Source organism: Chamaea fasciata, unplaced genomic scaffold, assembly GCF_029207755.1.
Source record: "Chamaea fasciata isolate MVZ Bird 193981 ecotype frontalis unplaced genomic scaffold, bChaFas1.0.hap1 SCAF_13, whole genome shotgun sequence".
NCBI lineage: Eukaryota > Metazoa > Chordata > Aves > Passeriformes > Sylviidae > Chamaea > Chamaea fasciata.
The window spans coordinates 9120560-9140101 of NW_027094098.1; the positions used below are offsets into that span (position 1 = coordinate 9120560).

General features: G+C 48.8%; 1 protein-coding gene across 1 annotated transcript; it reads left to right on the plus strand.

Moving 5' to 3' along the window:
* The first annotated feature begins 11960 nt into the window (after positions 1-11960).
* On the plus strand, positions 11961-19542 carry RPN1 (ribophorin I). Its single transcript, XM_066195315.1, has 10 exons — positions 11961-12229; positions 13040-13104; positions 14275-14581; positions 14839-15048; positions 15895-16087; positions 16406-16505; positions 16774-16912; positions 17082-17201; positions 17673-17918; positions 18943-19542. The coding sequence occupies exons 1-10, from the start codon at positions 12002-12004 to the stop codon at positions 19123-19125; spliced, it is 1791 nt and encodes a 596-aa protein (XP_066051412.1). The 5' UTR covers positions 11961-12001; the 3' UTR covers positions 19126-19542.

Below are 19542 nucleotides of genomic sequence, written 5' to 3' on the forward strand. Positions count from 1 at the left end.
ATTGACAGCAAGTTTGTTACTCAGCAATTACTTGAATGTTAGTCATCCAAGTCATGTGACTGCTGTGGGTTTAGTTAGCTTGTGAACTCAGGAATGCAATCCTGGGGGAAAAAGTGTTTTTTAAAACTAAGGAAAGACAATAAAGGACCGAGGCTACTTCCAGTAATATTAAAAAGAAAACCACACAATCACAGACTTGTTGGGGTTGGAAGAGACCTCTGGAGATCAGCCAAGCCCTGCTGCCAAGGATCACCCAGAGCAGGTGACACAGGAACACCTCCAGGTGGGATTTGAATGTCTCCTGAGACTCCACGCCCTTCCTTGGCAGCTGTCAGTGCTCTTCCACCCTCAGCCTAAAGAAATTCTTTCTCACGTTCCGGTAGAATTTCTTTCATTTTCATTTATGGCCTTTGCTCCTCATCCTGTCACTGGGCACCATGAAGAGTCTGGCACCATCCTCTTGACACCTATCTTTGAGATATTTGTAGGGGTTAGAGACCCCCTCTCAGTCTCTCCTCATCAGAGAGATGCTCCAGACTCCAGAGAAGCGTTTAGGGTACCCCCATTACATGCAAAGAGGTGCAGAAAAACCTGGTACCAGTTAAAATGCAGACTGGACAAAAGAGGAAAAGCCCTCAGCACATCAGCAGTTGGTGGAGCAGAGCACTGGCTTGTCCCAGTCCACTGTCTTTAACAGGAGATCACATGCTGGGTTGTAACGGGCAGGCATTAATGGCAAACTACTGGGTGTTCCTCAGCTCTCTTTTCCTAAAAGTTTCCTTTTTAAATTTTTCTTATTTTTTTTACACAACAGGAAAAGCAAACAAAAACTGTGAGTGAAATTTCCTCCTGTACTGCAGAGAGCAATCCTGGCACCACCTATGACGTACCTTTGTTATGCAGAAGTTCCCGTGCCACTTGCTCTTGACATAACCAACAGATGCTTTCCAATCCTTGGTGGGAACACAGCATTTTCTTAAACTGATGAGGCAAGATCCTGCTTGCCTCAAAGAACATACAGATCCTGGCACTCTGGAGGACCAGGGGCAGCAGACAGGTCCCTGCTGTCTAGGATGGGAGCTACATTCATAGTGGCAGAGTGAAAGTAGAAGGGTGGTGGTAACGAGGCAGCAAATGGAAGTATTGAGCTATGGCTCTTGACATGCCCTCCCCTCCCCTCCCCATCAAAATAAACCCTGGGGGACACCAGGGCGTGCTGCAGCAAGCAGCCCAGCACACTGAGTTTTAGCAGCCTATGAAGGAAACTATGAAATATCAAGCCCCAGTGAAATCCCATAAAAACGAATCAGTTTGAAACCAAATGCTAGTCGTTCCCAATCACTAACTCTGCTATGAAGAAATCTATTCTCCATCCTTGAGGGGCATTCACACAGCTGAGTAGATCTCTGAGGTTACAGTAACAGGTCTTTAGACTTTTACTGGGGCAGAAACCTCAACCACTTTCATGCACTCATTCTTCTAAACCAGGAAGTGAGATTGTCTCCGGCTCTGATTTTCTTCCTTTTGTGTCATCTAATCTCTATTTATTAATCTTCCTGATCCAATTAAAGACATTAAAACATTATATGTCTTATACCACCTCTATGCTTTTGTCCTTAGACCAAAAGAGCCCCTCCCTTTCCCTTCTCATCCATGAGATGATTGAGTGAACAGTGGTACAAAAACACCTGCAGAGAGTCCTCCTGCCCAGGGAGGACATCACCTCAGCTGTGGCACCTACAGATCCCTGACATGAGCTGAGAGCATCTGAGATTCCCCACAGTGCTTAATGTATTCACCCTCCTCTGTGGACACACAGCTACCCCACACCTGTGACATTAAAAGCTTGGGGAGAGTCCCCTTATTCCCCTGATATTTGTTCAGCATATCTCAGCTCTTCAAAGTCCTGCAGTCCCTCCTCCTTATCACTGGGAACAGCCCTGGGACTCTTCTTTGCCTCTGTGCACAGAAAGATGTAGCACCAACCTAAGGATGGCTGTGCCTCAGTGAAAACTGGCTGTCCAGAACTTCCTATGTGTAGCTGCCCTCTCTCAGCCGGCTCTGCAATGCTTTCCCTTATCACCTTTGGCCTTCCACACCAGCTTCCTCAAATTCTCATTATAATGATCTAACTGACATATGAAAATTAAAAAAGGGAACTAAAATGCAGTAAACACACAAAATGCTGCTTTGGTACTCCAAGCTTTGTCATGCTTTGATTTGATCTTGTCTAAAGCAGATTCTCCCTGCTTCTTCTGGCATTTTTTAAAATCAGAAATCTGTTATTGCATGACCACCTATGTATTTCCACTGGCCAAGAGCACAGTCCCAGTCTTTTGCCTGCCCTGTCCCCTAATCCATGCCAGAAGTACAAATACTCCTCTGGTAATCTACTACTGCTTTCCCATTTGCAATCCTCTGATAGTTTCCAAATCATAGAGCAGCATCACATGAAAACAAAAAAGTAGCTCTGGACAAGACTTGATCACCAGATACCAACTATAGGAAGCTACTGCAATCACTTTATCTTATGGCAGATCTCCAATCAATGGTACAGAAGACATTGAACACAGTGCAGGGATTATATCTGTGCTCACTGAGAAAATGCATCTGCTGGAGGATGAACATCTTAGAGACAAAGCACTGGTACAGGGTCTAAATGCAGCCACTGAGCCTGAGCCCCACAGGGAGGGTGGGGCCTGTGGGAAGACAGAAGTAATGCTAAAGGCAATCCTACCTCTGATACATTGCAGCTCTGTTAATTATCAAAGAGTGGGAACAGCCTTGCCCTCCCAGCTATGGGTGTGATAAAAGAGTGAGTTAGCTGGGTGGGGCTTTAGTTGGAGTTAGATGGAGTCTGTTGGATATGCTGTGAGGAGGAAGGGATGGGAGGTCGTGCAAGGGATAGACAGGGTTAGGTGGCTGTGATAGAGACAGGAAGGAGTGAGCCAGAGCTGCAGAACAAAGAGAAGAAGAGCTGAAGCATTGAGTCTACAGACTAGCTGCTAGCATAAATGGACAGACCCTGAGAGCTGTATGGAGCTGCCTCTAAAAGGCTATAGAGAAAAGGTACGAAAGACTTCTGAATAACAAGATGCTGATGCTTGGAGCCCCCCTGAAGTTTTAAAAGAAGCACTCTGAGTTTAGTGTCTGTCTTAACTTCCACAGGGGCCAACCTACAGTGATGCAAAACCTGACTGTGCCAAGTCCCCTCACACCAGACACAAGAGACATGTAAAAGACATGGCTTTGAATTCTTTTGATAGCTTTCCCCTGTTCAATAGCAACAGCCACAAGACCACTGCAGAGTTGTCATGTCTTTGATACTGGGAGGTGGCAATACTAGCACCTTCCTTTAGATGCCACCTCACTCCCTGAGATGAGAAGGTGCCAACACCTGCTCTGCCTTTGAATCAGCCTCCTACAGAAGCTGTGGACAACACGCTGAGCACAGGGGACATCCTTGTACAAGTATCTATGTTGGCCCTGGCAAGACAGGCACGGAGAAACAACCCCATGCTGCTGGTTGTGATGTAAGGGGGGCACCACACGGCTTTATGCTTGCCGTAGTTATTGAGGTCTAAACTGGTGGAAACCAAAGCTCATGGAAAAGTCAAGTGTCACAGGGAAAAGGATGTTTCCATGGCCCAGGCTTTGTGCTTGGGGCCAGAGAGGCATCCATATCCTATTTATAACCATAAACCCATGAGGCTGTCACACAAATAGTGATAATCACCTGAGCCTCCTGCAGGTCTCCCAGCTGCCCTGCCTCCCCAGCTAGAGCAATTTGCCAACACCACCACCACCTTCCCATTTTTACAGCCAGTCCTAAATACCAGATAATTATTTTTTTACAGCTGCATTGGGAGGTATGCCAGATAATTTCATACGATTGTTCTCATACTCAATTGGAGAAGATGATCCAGAGAGTGAAGTAACTTCCCTGAGGCCAGAGTGAGTCAGTTACTGTGTCAGATCCGTGGCCCTCTAAACATAGACATTTCTGAAAGGCTTTTTAAACCATAGGAATGTTATAAAAATAGGTACAGAGAGAGGGCAACAGCCAGCACAGAACTGCAAAGGCTTTTGCAGAACTGGCCTTCTTTCAGGGATCAAGGTTTTGTATGAGGAGTATGTTACCAAAGCAGCAGGTTCTATGAGCTATTACTGAAGCCTTTACAGAGAAGATTTGGTGAGCCTAAGAGCTCTCAGCTCATGCCATTAGTGGCTTTTATGCCGTGAGGGCAGGCAGGACAGGCCAATGGCTGGTAGGGCCTGGAAGACTTTGCTGGACCCACAGTTGGTACGACTGCTCTTCTCTGCATGGGACGTTGTGCGATGGGGTGGACCAGCCACGTGAGCTCTGCATCCAGGCATTTTGTGGCAAAGGTGGCCATGCCATGCTGTTGTTGCACCCAGAATGTGTCATGGGACAGGAGCCTGGTGCCACATGACCTCTGTGAGCGGGACACTGTGGGACAGGTGACTTGTATGTCGCTTCTTCCTTAACAATGAGTCAGTGCCAAAAGATGTCCCAAAGACAGCTCTCTGTGGGTAGGAATCAAACTAGCTGCAATGCAGCACACCCTCTGGGATCTGCAGGTCCATCCTGGATCCTAAGAGACAGGGGTTGTCTGCGGAGACTTAGGAAGTTCCTCTGGGACCCTCCATGGGAAGGACACAGAGCTGTCCCACAGCAGGATTCCCACCTCAAATGCGAGGCACCTCTCTGCAAGCACAGGGTGCTTATTTGTTTCAGATCTATCTGCTTCAACTCTTTTCAAGTGACAGATTTTCGCAATGCCCTCTTGTCTGCTCTAAAAGGAGAAGCAAATCCTGTATCAATGGTAACCACAAGAAGCTGGTATAATTTTGAGTGCATGTCATCAAAGACTGTGACAAAGGTACTCAGCCTTAAAGGATGAGGGCGTGTGGGCAGTGAGGTTTGCTTTGCTTTTATCTTGGACAACACTTCTCAATGCCTGGTACCTCAGCAGCTGCATTTCTGATCCCAGGGAGTTATGACTCACTGTTTGCAAATCTCTGAGCCACCAAATTGAAGGTATGCCTTGCAAAGCATGATCCTAAACTGAAATGCTTATAAGTGGGTGTTACAGCTTCAGTTATTCTGTTCCAGCACTCAGGGCTAGCTCCATATCACTGCCTAAATTTCTGGCAAATAGAAATCAGCACCTCTTACTTTGTTTAGATAAACAGGTTCACTTTGGGTTTGTCTTCTTCAGTGAAGTTCTCAACCAACCTGTGAGCAATGAGGCTACAGAAGATGCATTATCCCACCTACCTCAGCACAACACCAGCCTGAGGAATATCTGTTCTGCCCAGTTGCATCAGAGCTGGGGCTGGCCTTCTGGGGGCTAAGGCTGCCTTTTAGTTGCTTTCTGGGTGACCTGTGTAGGGTTAAGTGAGTCACTGGCTGCCACACTTTCTGTTGGAGTGGATCAATTTGCTGACTCAGGGAAAAATAACACAAATGTCTTATCAAACGTTTCTTAGCAGGCAGGCAGGCTATGTGTGAGGAGCCCAAGGTCTTCAGAGAAATGAATAAGAACAAAGGATCTAAAGATCCTCACATTTCTTTTTTCCTTGATCATTGATGTTTTTCTTATTAGGAAAGTGACTGCATACACTGCTGCAGGCCAATGCTGTTCACAAGGCATTAATGCTTCCTCTCTTTGGGAGACCTGTGATGGGAAGGAATCACCACCACCCATCTGGCAGGGCATGATGAGGTTGTCTCTTGGTAAGGGGCCACTGCTGACCACCACATCCGCACATGCCGAGGTCCATGAACAGCTGGGCTTGGGTCAGGGGTTTTGATTCAGCCAGGCAGGGGCTCAGGGGTGCCTTTGCTAGAGATTACATTTCCCAGCTGGCACTTCACAGAGCATTATCCAGGAAGGTCCCTGCCAGTGGATTCCAAAATTTAGTAACCTGGTGAGAAATCTGCGTTATCTCACTGCTTGAACTCAGGTTCTTGGAGGGAGCAACAGAGACGCCAATCTGTAAATGACCCCCTCATTTGCTGTCAGGGGGATCCTCAACTTCCTGATTTGTGCAGCAGATCCTGCAAAACCGAAGCGTTAAAATCCAGGTTTAAACTCTACATGAACAACAGGCTCCAAAGTAGGTATATCAGCATGTACTTCCCTTTCCAAAAACAAGCTGAGAAAGAGGAATTGCTCCATGTGAAGATGGCAACTCCCTTATTGTGTGGAGTGGCCAGTGACAATTCTTTGCCAGACTTCATTGCCACTGAGGACAACATCATGGACCACAGAGCTGTACTGTTCTCAGAGGGGTCCTGGCACCACATTTGCCAGACCTTAAAGGGTCAGAAGGAAAAATGCAGCACTTATCAGAGAGACGGGCGCTAAATCCCACGGCAATCCCGTGGCACCCGAGCACTGCATCACTGCACAGCCTTTCCCTCACCTTCCGTCCTTTACCCCGGGGACAAACCGCCTTCTGAAGTGACCCCAGCAGAGGCACTGCACGCCTCAGAGCGCGGCAGGCAGCGGGAAGACACAATGAAACCAGCAGCTCCCTGCAGCGCGAAGTGCCCGCTACCGCCGCCGGTCCGGGCGGCTCTTGCCCGTCACGAACAGCCTCAGCGGGGGCTGCAGCCGGGATCCTGCGGGAGGGAGCCGGGCCCTGCCCGGCTTTGTTGTCGTTGCCAAGGTGAGGCGGTAGTGATCGGGGCGGGGCGGTCACCGCGGGGCGGGGCCGGAGCTAAGGAGCGGGGCGGGGCTAAGGAGCGGCTCCGCCCCGCCGCGCCCCCTCCGGCGCGCCACGGGCGCCCCCTAGGGGCGACGGAAAGGACCTGGCGGGGGCGCCGCGGGGACAGGCCAAGGGGAGGGACATGGCTGGTGAGGCTTTTTGTCACCCCTCACTGCTGGGAACCGGCTCCATCGCCCAGTCTGGACGGGGCAGAAGTGTCATCGCTGCCTGCAGCTGCCGGCCAGGACCCCGGCACGCCCAGCCAGGTCAGGGATCTCAGCACCAGCCTCTCAGGTGCTCCTACCTTGATTCTACTGTGGGCTCTTTCGATGTATTTATTTCTGTGATTTCAGCCAAACGCGGGTGCTGGTGCCTCCATCACTGGCCCTGGGAGGCTGCAGCCCTGGGGCAAACAAGCAGACGGAGAGGTGTGATTCTGTGTCAGGCCGTGAAAGGATTTGCCCCAGGAGCCAGCAGGTCTCCCCTCTGCCCAGAGCTAGGAGTCCCAGCCTCCTCCTCTGCAGCCTGGAAGGACAGAAGGTTCCCTGCCTCCTTGGTTCTCAGTGACAGGCAGCATCTCTCTTTTCCAAGATACACACTTGTGCTCCTTCTCTGGCTGTGCAGATGCCAGTCTACCAAAGGCATTTTCAAGCTGTGGGTGTACCCAGGTCCTGTGTGAACTCTGAAGTACTTGAAGTACTTGTGGCAGTCCTGATCACACCCTCATATTTTTATATAGTTAAAAAAACAGCATTGTTTCCTCTATCCAAAACATGCTCTGATCCTGTGACAAAATCCAGACCTACCCAGCCCAAAGGAGCTCTCTTTGTGTGGACCACATACCTTGCTCTGATTTTGCATTTTAATTGTACACATGTAGCTGATCTTTTTCATTCACAGCCTATGTGCCTGCCTATGGCTATTTGCATTACATTTTTACTAAGCTTTAAGAAGAGTTAAAAGTGCTTTTTAAAGAGATGAAGTGTCCTCTTTTCCACATTTTTTTCTCCTTATTTCAACATCACTCAAGACACAGTGGCCTCCCCCCTTGCAGGACTCACAGATACTCTCCAATATTCTTCCAGGAGGTGTTCCCTGTGTGTTTCCCAATGGTTCGTACAATTGCTGTGCACAGGCAGGTTTTTTCGTTATTTTTTCCTAAGTCTTGTGGTCTGAAAAGGAGAGAAAACCAGATTTTTTTTAACCAGGAAAAAATTATTTTAAAGAAAGTTGAACACTATAAGAAGTGGGGAGGGAGGGCCTACTGCAGATAACTAAATTAACATGAAAAAATCCAGAGGAGCAGCTGCTGGACACGAACGATGGCCCTTTTCCATGGGAAGCAAAACTCCCCAACTCCCCCCCCCCCCCTCCCCCCCCCAGGTTCCTGATGTCACTTTGGAGCAGGTGTTTCACACTCCAAGGGCAGTCAGAGTCTTAGGTTTTGACAGCTTTGGTCTGGGAGAAATCCTGCAATGTTTGGAATTTTAGGAGGCAGAAGCCCACTCCCAGCCACAGGCCCCTGGACACTAAGGTGGCCCTTTTCCATGGGAAACAAAACTCACACCCCCGCGTTCCTGATGTCACTTTAGGGGAGACATTTGGCACTCCAAGGGCAGTCAGAGTCTTAGCTTTTGACAGCTTTGGTCTGGGAGAAATTCTGTCTAGGAGGACAGGCAGTGCCCTATCACCATTGTTTCTCTGTGAAGGCAGGATGTGTTTCCAGAGCAGCTGAACAAAGAATAGGACCCAAGCTTCAACCAGCCCCTTAAGTCTACCAGTTCATGGAAATCTCAGGCAAACCCCAAATGAGAATAATGGCATGTTTTTCTTGGCAGAGGCTCAGTATGAGTTGTGGTGATGAGCTAAAAAATGAGGTTTTAAAAATAATGAAACTGGAAGACTTTTGTTCTTCTTTTTCTCCAGCTGTTTTTTAAGGGCCTTAGCAAGGCTAAGGAAACTGCCATCACTCAGCCACCTCATACCTGTGCTCTCATGGCTGGCAACCACAGCCCCTTGCTCAGGAGTGAATAAAGAGAGAGAAGTGCCCTCTGTGTCCTACTGGCAGCCAAATGGCTGATATTCTATACACATGGTTAAACAGTGAAACACCAATAAAATCTGAAGCAGGGAGGTTTTTTCAGGATCACTGATAGATTTGTATTAAAATCTTCAAGGTGTTGCCAGGATGACTTCTGCTACGCATGCACAGCCCTTTTTACTCTCTCCTGTCCCTGACCTGGGATCCTCAGAGAGCAGCACATTGTATCATAGTCCCTGCATATTCCTGGTGCAAGCTCCCCACTGGTATGAGGATCACACCAGAATAAATCCTGTTCCCTGCTGCTACAGGCTTTAGTCTGCTTCTGTGGTCACAGCCAACCTGCTCCTTCTAGAAAACAACTCCTCCTTCCCTCCTTGAGAACAAATTGCTCTGACAGATGACACAGCTCTGAGTTTGGCATCAGCCCTGTAAAAACAGAGGAACGCAGGGCTTTTCCTGGGATGCAGTTCTGTTAATGGCCTATGCTGCCAAAGGCATTTATTAGACCACGATGGTCCCTTAGCCCTGGCAGGTGACTGGGCTGACACTAGCTCCATCGTGGCTGTTCCCCTCCCACTGCTCCCAGGCGCTGGGGGTGACACACTCTCTCCACAGCACATGGGGGCTGGGACACTGCCAGTACCTGGATGGCAGCAGGGTGTAGTAACCTCTCTCATGCTGCTTCCTGTCCTGCAGGTCTCTGTCTCCCTCTATTGGAGGGGGACATTTCTTGCAATGAGAGAACAAAAAAAGTAACATATAAAGAAAGAAAAAGCAGTTCTGAGCTCCTGTCTCTGTCTGTTACTTGACACCAGGCCTCAGTAGCCAGATCTGCACCGAGGCATTGCACCCTATCCCTGCTGAACACCGCCTGCAAGCTGTCCCTGAGCTGTCCCCAGAGCTATCCCTGGAGCTGTCCCAGCCACCATCACACCCAGCCAGGGGCCACGAGCAGCTGTGACTGACCCCATGCATGAAGAACAGCCTGGCACTGCTCACAGGTTAGTGGCAAGAGGGGCCTGCAGAGCCAAACTCAGCCTTGAACAAGCCCAAAGGCAGCACCTTTTCAACCCAAAGACAAATTCAGCCTATGTGGTAGGGCTGAAGTCTTGAAACAGATGATGCACAGGCTCAGTATGACTGAATAGTCACAATTAGAAATGGATCCAAACACAGGGTTAGTGTACAACAGTCTGGTTCAGAGCTCACCAGGGTCTGGGAAGGGTCACGTATGGAAACGCATGCGCCAGTGAGGTCAAATCCAGCCTCTGGGATGAACCCATTGGAGAACAACTTTTGGCCCAGGATGTAACAACTGAAGCCAAATCATTTCCAGACATTAGGGACATGTGCATTTATTTCTTTCCCTCCCTTTACTAGGATAAATTGCCCTAAGGGAGAGAGGGAAATAAGAGCTGGAGCTGTGTGTGTTATTAAAGAGGCAAACTGGAGTTCATTTATTCCATGTGACACACGGAAGGACAGTGACAGCCACTCCTAGCAGAGGAACTTGCAAACCCAACCTGGACAACTGGAGGTAGTCCCCAGATGCAGCACCACTGGCCAGCCCTTAATTAGAGGCTGCTGTTCTGCTCAGCCCCTCATGTTTCACAGTTGCTTCCCCCTGAATGTGCCTACCCAGTTCCAGGCCCCAAAGCCCAACTCTTTGGAGAAGGCCAAGATAAACAGGCTTTTCCTGGAGAGCAGAGGGACCTGGAACATTTCCCTGATTGGAAACATGAGGCTGAGGAGGTGGAACCTGCCCCTGCAGGCATCTCCTGCTGTGCTGCTGGAAGAGAACACCACTGTCACCCCAAACACAGTGACAAAACTACTTGCTTGTGCTAGGATATGCTTACAGGGCGAGATGCCAAAGTCACAGGGCTGGTTCCTACATAAATCAAAGAGAAACTGAAGTAATTTGCCAAGAAAATTTCCATGACAGGAATTTGGGGGGTGATGGGGTGGTAAGGGAAGAAAAGGAAGGCTAGCTGAAAAATTATGCTGTTTTGAACACAGCACACCAGGAGACATCCCATTCTATTTAGCCTTTGCCAAGGGGCTATTTGACTCCTTATCTAAACATATAATTTAGGAAATCCTCTTCCAATACATGGGAATCTCAGGCCAAATCAAAGCATTATCTCTGTGACTCGTATTAGGATCTTAAAGAAAGATTGAGTCCTGGATCACATTATGCAAACATGAAAGGTCTGTTGTCCCACAGGGCTCACAGGCAAAAGCCCTGCTCCAGCAATCACAGCAGATAACATCCGTTCCTTGCTTTTATCTGCCTCAGATGTTTGGGAATAAAATGTCAATCACCTCTTCCCCAGTCACGTGTTAAACCACTAACATTTTCCTTTCCCCAGCTGCCTTAAGTCAGTGAAGGGCTGGTTACCATGCCTTGGCTACCTGCAGCACTTCTACTCTGGCATTACGTAGCTGTTAGTTATCTGTGGTTTTTTTAGCAGAAAATTAGGGTTCATCTTAAATTCTATTTGTGTTAAACCTTGCCTTCCAGAGAACAACGTGTGCCAGGCCAGCGAGATAAACTGTCCCAGTCTGAGGCTTATTAATTCAACAGCATAAACAAAAGCACCAAAGTCCATCCCTTTGCAGTGCCCGGTGCTACATCCCAGTGCCATCCACACGGGCAGCTCCACTGGGCCATCCTGTGCCCAACACTTCCACCAGGAGTGACACCTCTGGCCCCTCAAAGCCCTGACAGGAACCCGCCACTGCTAAAAATATGGAGAAACTGCTGCTTTGTGCCGCGGCAGGAGAGGAGGCTAAGGAGCACATAAAGGCCCTGAGCATCCTGTAGCATTTGCTGTAGTGGTTTTTTCGCTCTTTTTCGGGTAGAAAAAGTGGGAAACGCCAGTCGGGCCAAACAAGCAGGCGCCTCACCGGCCCCGAGGCCTGCCCAGGCCTGGGGGATCAGCAAAGGCGCGGGCCCAGCGCCCCGCGGGAACACCCAAAACCACCGACAGGCCCGGGGCGCCGGGAAGCGCCGGAACCGTCCCCAAGCCACGGGAAAAGCCCGCCCACTTTCTCTCCTCCGGCACCGCGGAAGTGGGCAGGAGAGGGGCCGGGCCTCCAGCCCCGCTGGGCGCCGCCATCGCCAGCCTCCTCCCCCAGCGGGCGCCGCCATCTTGTGCCGTGGCCTTACAGCGCGGGCGCCGCCATCTTGTGCCCTCCCCGCGCAGAGTGCCGGCCATGGCGGGGCTGCTGTGCCGCCTTCTGCTCCTCTGCCTGGCGGCCGCCGGCGCCGGCGCCGATCTGGTGCTGGACGAGGTGCGGCGCTCGCTGGACCTCAGCACGCACCTGGCCAAGATCTCGGCCGAGCTCAGCCTCGCCAACGCGCCGGGCGGCGTGGCCGCCTCCGCCTTCCTGCTGGCGCTGGAGCCCGGGCTGGAGCCCCGCCTGGCCCACCTGGGCGTGCAGGTGAGCGTGGGGAGCGGGCAGCGAGCGCCGCGCCCGGGGCTGCTGCGGGCGCTGCCCGGCCCTGTGCCCCAAGGGACACGTCGGCACTGGCGGGCCTGCAGTGCCGCTCCCGGATGCCGCGGCCGGCCGGGAGTGGGGGGTGTGTCGCGGGGTGAGGGTGGAGGTGGGAGGCCTGGCAGGCGATGAGGGGAGCGATCCGCGCCGCCACGGCCGGGCGGGGGTCGCCGCCAGCACGGTTGGCAGCCCCAGGCAGCGCCGGCATGGGGGAACCCGGCCCTTACCCACAGGAGGGTCGGAGGAGCAGTAGGGACAGTACTTCCGTCCTGGCCCCAGAAGTACTCTCACTTTAGATAAATGCTACATACAGCAGAGAGAGGTACACACAGTGCTCTATGGTATATCTATATACAGAGTTCAGTAGTATACGTCAGCTGGTCAAGCCATGTTCCCCGTGGCCTGCTCACTCCCCAGTCACAACGGAAATCACAAAAGCATTTGATCAATATTCTCATTTGTGCAAGTTACGGTGGTAACTGTGCCAGCTTGGGAACCAGGCTGAGGGAACACGAGAGTTAACAGCAATCTCCGGGATCTGTTCTTGCACACTGACCACACTGCAGTTTGTATTGATGAACGACATTATGAAAGGGCCTTTAAATTTTTTTTCTTGCTATATTTGTTATATATAAGCTTGTACTCTCTGGGACATCCTCCCTAAAATCTTCTTACAGGGACTGTACAGACTTTGCCCTGGATGTGTTAAGTCTTTTAAATAGCAGCACACTGATCCCATATGTTGTTTGGGAACAGGTGAAAGGTGAGGAAGAGGAGGAGAACACCTTGGAAGTGAAAGAGACTAAAGTTAAGGGCAAAAGGTGAGTATCACCCTCTAAGGTCAACACCTAGAGCTGTGGGGGGGGGTTCATAATTGTCCTCACAGTGAAGCAGAGATACTACCCTAGTTCCACATACCTAGAGATCATGAGTGTTTTCTTTCTCAGCTGTGCTCAGTCTCTTGTACTCAGTGCCCTGGCCCCCTAGGACTCCAGTTGAGGAGAAGCATTTGGTCATGCTCTTACCCATTACTCCATTTTAGGCTCTCAGACAGTTGGCAGTGGTGACTGCAGAGAGTTTAGTGCCCTGTGGCTGTGTGTAGAGCACCACAGAGCGTTGGGTACTGTGGCCCAGTACAGGCTCTTCTGCTACTGGGAGAGAGGATGCTACTGTTTGCATCAGGCTCTGTACTGCCAAGCTTGGAATATTATGTAGGTGCTGCAGGCAGGTGTTTTCTGAGCCATAAGAGCTGAAAGATGAGCAGTGCCTGTAAAGTGGCTCAAAAGCACAGTGCAGCTAGGTTTCAAGAGTACAGTAGCTGTGGAGTTAAATTGCCAGGGTAGACCTTGGCTTCTGACATGCCTGGATGTCTCGTGATCCTGCCCTTGGGCCACCAGGCATGACATGAAGTATGTTTGTTCCGGCATCACCTCAGTCTGTCCAGTGAATTCTTACAGATTTGGTGGAGTCTCAATCCATTCTGTAGAACCTCAGTCCAAAACCTTGCTCCCATTCTGGCCATTCCTTACTCTCAGATCCTATGGGCAAAAATCTGAGAATGAATAGACTTTGTGGGAATAGGTGCTTAAAATGTTTGTGATTTGTCTTCCGGACTTGTGCCCATGCTTCCTGTGATGAAGATCATTCCTGTCATCTTGAGAAGAATGGAAAAAATCTTGCTGAAGCTTTATAAATGCAGGATTAGGAAGGGGCCACCATTCCTCTTCCAAAAAGGGAACTAGGTGTTTTTTTGTGAAGCAAAGACTGTAACTGTGCCTAGACATACTTCAGCCTGTGCTGTTTCCCCAGCACAGTAATCACACCTGCTGGGACAAGACATCTCTGTATCTCGGAGGAGCATGTAAAATACCTGCCCAAATCACACACACGTGATACATGGTCGCCTGTCCACAGGGGATGTTGCAGTGGGTGGATCTGAATGCTCTCTGAAGGGAGATCCCACATAACTTACCTGTTCTTCTCCCTTCTAGTGGGAAATTCTTCTCGGTGAAGCTGCCGTCTCCTTTGGCCCCAGGAGCCAAGGTCCGTGTCTCTGTTGAAATGGTTTTCACGCACGTCTTGCAGCCCTATCCCACCCACATCACCCAAAGTGAGAAGCAGTTTGTGGTCTTTGAAGGAAATCACTATTTTTACTCACCATATGTCACCAAAACCCAAACAACCCGTGTCAAACTGGCCTCCAGGAACGTGGAGAGTTACACCAAGCTGGGAAACCCTTCCCGCACTGAGGACATGATTGAATATGGCCCCTTCAAGGACATCCCTCCATACAGCCAGGTAAATTTCTGTGCAAAGGGGTTGTGGCTCTGCAGAGAGCATCTTCCAGACATGGAAGATGTGTCTTGGAGGCTGGAGAGTGGGAAACAGAGGCTTTCGCATAGAGATCACAAGTAAGCCATGCGTTAGACTGTGTGCAGGCCAAGAACATGTGCATCTGCCAAGGAGGGTTCTCTGTGGCATGTGGAGTGGATCATTGTGAGGAGAGCTTGCTCTTTACTTTAGTTCTGACTGTTTATCTTTTTTTCCCACATTAGGACACTCTGAAAGTGCACTATGAAAATAACAGTCCATTTCTGACCATCACCAGCATGACACGAATCATTGAGGTGTCTCACTGGGGTAACATTGCAGTTGAAGAAACGGTTGATTTAAAGCACACAGGAGCAGTGCTGAAAGGACCTTTCTCCAGATATGACTACCAGAGACAGCCAGACAGTGGAATCTCTTCTGTCAAGTCTTTTAAGGTTGACATTTGGCACATGTATTTCTTTATACCTGTGGTTTCTCCCTTTCATAGATCCCCAGAGGAAAAAAAAATGCAGTTGTCCTTTGCCTTTTGTTTGGTAACCATACCCAGTAATGAGGGAATATTAAAACAATGATCTGTTTTCAGGGAAAGCTTGTGCTGGATAGGAGTAGCTTTTGGAAGCAGCATTACAGGTTTATACCCTTTATTGTATTTGTTGGTCTAACAAACTTCATGTGCCAGGGCATGAAGTGTTTCTCCACACTCCCACACCTCCAGTCTCAGGGACCCTCTGAATCCCTTACCACTGTATTGAGATCTCTGCTTTGGGTTTTCCACACAAAGCACTCAACCAGAACTAAAGCTGTGGCTCTGCTAGCCAGATGTAAAAAGTATTATGTGTTCTCATCTGAACCAAAACCTTTCCCGCTGCTTGTAGCCTCCTGGATTGGTTGTTGTAATTCTCTAGGGTGGTGCAGCCAAACAGAAATCTCATTTTGCTGAGTGTAAAGTCAGCAAGCCCAGTCAGCTAGGGCAGCAAATTGGAGTGAAAAGGGAGTTGCTGTCCTGGTGGGCATGATGAGATCCCTTGCTGTCTGGGGAGTTTGAAACTCAGCTGGAGAAAGCACATTCGTTTGGAGGCCAAGTGATTTTAGTGCTGGCAGCCACTTGTGGGATTGCTTATAATAGCACAGTTTTACCACTCAGTGCAACTGAATGGCCATTTTGTCATGTCTCATGTGGGAGCACAGTTTCTCAATGCTTACCAGCCTTTAGGGGTTTTGCCAGTTTCACTGGAAGTAAATCCCCTCTGATGCACTCACTGCTGCTTCTCTCCTTACAGACCATTCTCCCAGCTGCTGCTCAGGACGTCTATTACAGAGATGAAATTGGGAACATCTCCACCAGCCACCTTCTTGTCCTGGATGACTCTGTGGAGATGGAGATCCGTCCCCGATTCCCACTTTTTGGGGGCTGGAAAACCCATTACATCATTGGCTATAACCTGCCAAGCTACGAATACCTCTACAGTCTTGGTGGGTGGCTGAGGGGAAGGGAATAAAAAGTGTCCTGTGTGTTTAAAGGTAGTTGCTGTACAGAAAAGAATGGAAAGCTGTGGTACACAGGACCTTAGCAACAACAGTTGCCAGCTATTTTTTCTAGAATATGCAAATCCACCTTTTTTGTGCTTCCTTCAGGTTTATGGAGTCATCTGGTTAGAATATATCTAAATGAACTAGTGCCCTCTGCTGCACAATTATCCATAGAAATTCTGCTCCTGCCCTGGGTGGGAGCTGACCTTCAAGGCTGTCCCTTGTTCTCTGAGGAACTGTAACCACTCTCTGCACTCGTAGGTGATCAGTATGCCCTGAAGATGAGGTTTGTTGACCACGTGTTTGATGAACAAGTTACAGACTCCTTGACTGTCAAGATTGTCTTGCCAGAAGGAGCCAAGTAAGTGTGATTCCTCCTGACTTGTTACTGCAGACAGTGCTGTGTTGGTGACAATTCTCCAGTCTGCTCTAATGGCCTGGGGACAGTGAATCAAAACCATGATTTTACATATGGAGGAGATCTTGGAACACAGCTTTGCTTCCTTGTAGAGCATTGTTTAAACTGTTTAATTTGCCTTGTGCTAGTGGCTACAATTGCCCAGACAAGTCCTGGATTACATCATCTCAGACACATAGAGTCATAGGGAACTGTGTGGTTTTACCCACAGGAATATCCATGTGGACAGCCCCTATGAAATCAATCGTGCCTCGGACGAGCTTCACTACACATATCTGGACACTTTTGGACGTCCTGTTATTGTGGCACACAAGAGCAACCTGGTGGAGCAGCACATCCAGGACATCGTGGTGAGTGCAGCATCTATGCATTTGTGCCTCTGAATTCAGCAGCTTGGTCAAAACACTTAAGAAGTAAACACTTGCTGGACTGCTTGTGTGGTTCTGCTGCTGCCTGAGGAGAGGAGTTAACCCTGCAGTAGCATGGGATACTGCTCAGTGTTTGGAACTTTTCTTGTAGGTTCATTACACCTTCAACAAAATCCTGATGCTGCAAGAACCTCTCTTGGTGGTTGGAGCCTTTTACATCTTGTTCTTCACTGTGATCGTCTACGTCAGGCTGGATTTCTCCATCACCAAGGTCTGAATGATGAAGAGCCCTGTGGGAAGATAATCATATTTCTCAGCTGTTGAATGGCAATTTTTCATACCAGTAATTCTCGCTGAATGTTTCTGCCATTCTAATGTTTTACTGTTTGTTTAAAGTCCTGGTTTTGTTCAGTCTGAGCACTGGTACTCCTGTAGGCCTGATCTGGTGTTATAAAGCTAACTAGAGTTTTGCTTGCTGCATAGAAAGGAATCCCCTTGAGAAGAAGGGAAGTTTGCAGTTCTCCCTCTTCAGTGTTTCCACGGTTAAACTATTTGTTGGGCTTGACTGAGTGCTGAAAGGTGCTTCCCCTAATCAGCACTTGCACCATTCACCTAAGTACTATCAGTTGGCTTAATTGCAAAGGGAACAGTTTTTATAACAGTCTTGTGGCAGATTGCAGGCATGGCTTGATTGCAGGTCAAAGATACGACTGCTTTGATCTTCCCTCCTGTCCTCTTGCAGGATCCAGCTGCTGAAGCCCGGATGAAGGTTGCCTGCATCACAGAGCAGGTGCTTACTCTGGTGAACAAGAGGCTTGGGCTGTACCGTCACTTTGATGAAGCAGTGAATAAATACAAGCAGTCACGGGACATCTCTACCCTGAACAGTGGCAAAAAGTCTTTGGAGATGGAGCACAAGGCCCTGACGAATGAAATTGCCTCTCTGCAGTCTAAACTGAAGACAGAAGGCTCCGACTTATGTGATAAAGTAAGAAATACAAATTAATTTTATAAGCTCTCCTCTTCTTGGCTCTGTCAAGTATAAGTGAGTTTTAACCGGGGGGTTAGTTTTTGCAGCCAATCTAGGTTGGGTTTTTTCCTCTGAAAATGGCTTGATCTCTGCAGGGGCATGTGAATAGTGTTATTTTTGAGGTAATCTCAGTTACACAGCCCTGTAATTGTTGCTGATAAACAGCTGCTTGTGCTGTTTCTTAAGCAGCCCTTGAACCAGCTACATTTGTACAGATTAATGTTTTTGTAACACAATCCTGATGCTTCTCATTGAGCTCATGGCAGTGACACTTAAGCAAAAATGGAAACTATCAACACAATAAAAGTTCAAACTCTACTAATCACACCAGTCAACCCAAAATCTTCCTTATCTCATATTTCCTTGCACACTTGCATTTGGTGCTGACAGAATTTTGGTAACATGATGCTCCTCTGGGGTATTTTGCTCTACCATGTTGAAAGCCATGGCACAATGAGCACACACCCACTATCCTTCCCTTCAATATATTTTAACACTTACCTGAAACAGCCACTTAAGCCCAAATGAGGGACACTTTAGTCTCTAAGGTCCATTTAGCCAACAGGCACCTTGGTTAATCTGTTATTTAACTCAAAAAGTAGCTCTGTCATTGCTGATCTACCACTACCACTCACACACCATGAACATTAACTGTAGGGACACGGCTTCCAGCTGTCAGAGCTGTGATTTTGCTTGAAGCCTTTAAACTGCATCGTTAAATACTCTCCAGTCTCTTGCCAGTATGGCTCCTGGGTCCTTGGAGCCCCTTTTATCTGCACTCCTTAGTTATCCATTCATGTGTTTAGTTACCTCATAATGTCATGGCTCAGGAGGCAACATTCAGGGATCAGAGATGTTTCTACTTAGCACTGACTTAATCTTTTGCTATCATCTGCCATCTCTTCTATTCCAGCTTCACTGCAGGGATTTTGTTGTTTTGTGTTGTCTCCTCTAATACTCCCTTGGTTTGTCACTCTGGCAGGTAAGTGAGATTCAGAAGCTGGATGGCCAGGTGAAGGAACTGGTCCTGAAGTCGTCAGTAGAGGCGGAGCGGCTGGTGGCAGGCAAGCTCAAGAAGGACACGTACATTGAGAATGAGAAGATGCATTCCAACAAGCGCCAGGACCTGGTCTCCAAAATTGACAACATCCTTGATGCGCTGTAACTCTGCTTTAGCAGCTGTGCACAGGGGAGAGGTATGAAGGGAGATGAGAGTGATACACTTTGAGCCAAAACTCACTCCCAGCAAAATTAGGGGAAAAAGGTGATGTGGAATGTCTGAAAGTACGTTTTGGTTTTAGATTTTTCTATAGAGCGTGTCTGCTCAGCAGCATGTGCTGTGCAAGGGACCATGCCATCATGTTTGGCTGGGTAATGGGATTTCTTTACCAGAGGTGAGACTCAGCCAAGTTCTGAAACAGTCTCCTGCTGTTGGTTTGCCTTGTATAGATGTGCTCTGAGTAAACACACACAAAGAGCCAGTCTGAGCACAGACACACTCATGGCAAAGCTGAATGTCTCAGCTCTGGGAAGAATGAGATACCTTTGTTCTACTTTGAAATAAAACAGTCACTGCCTTGTG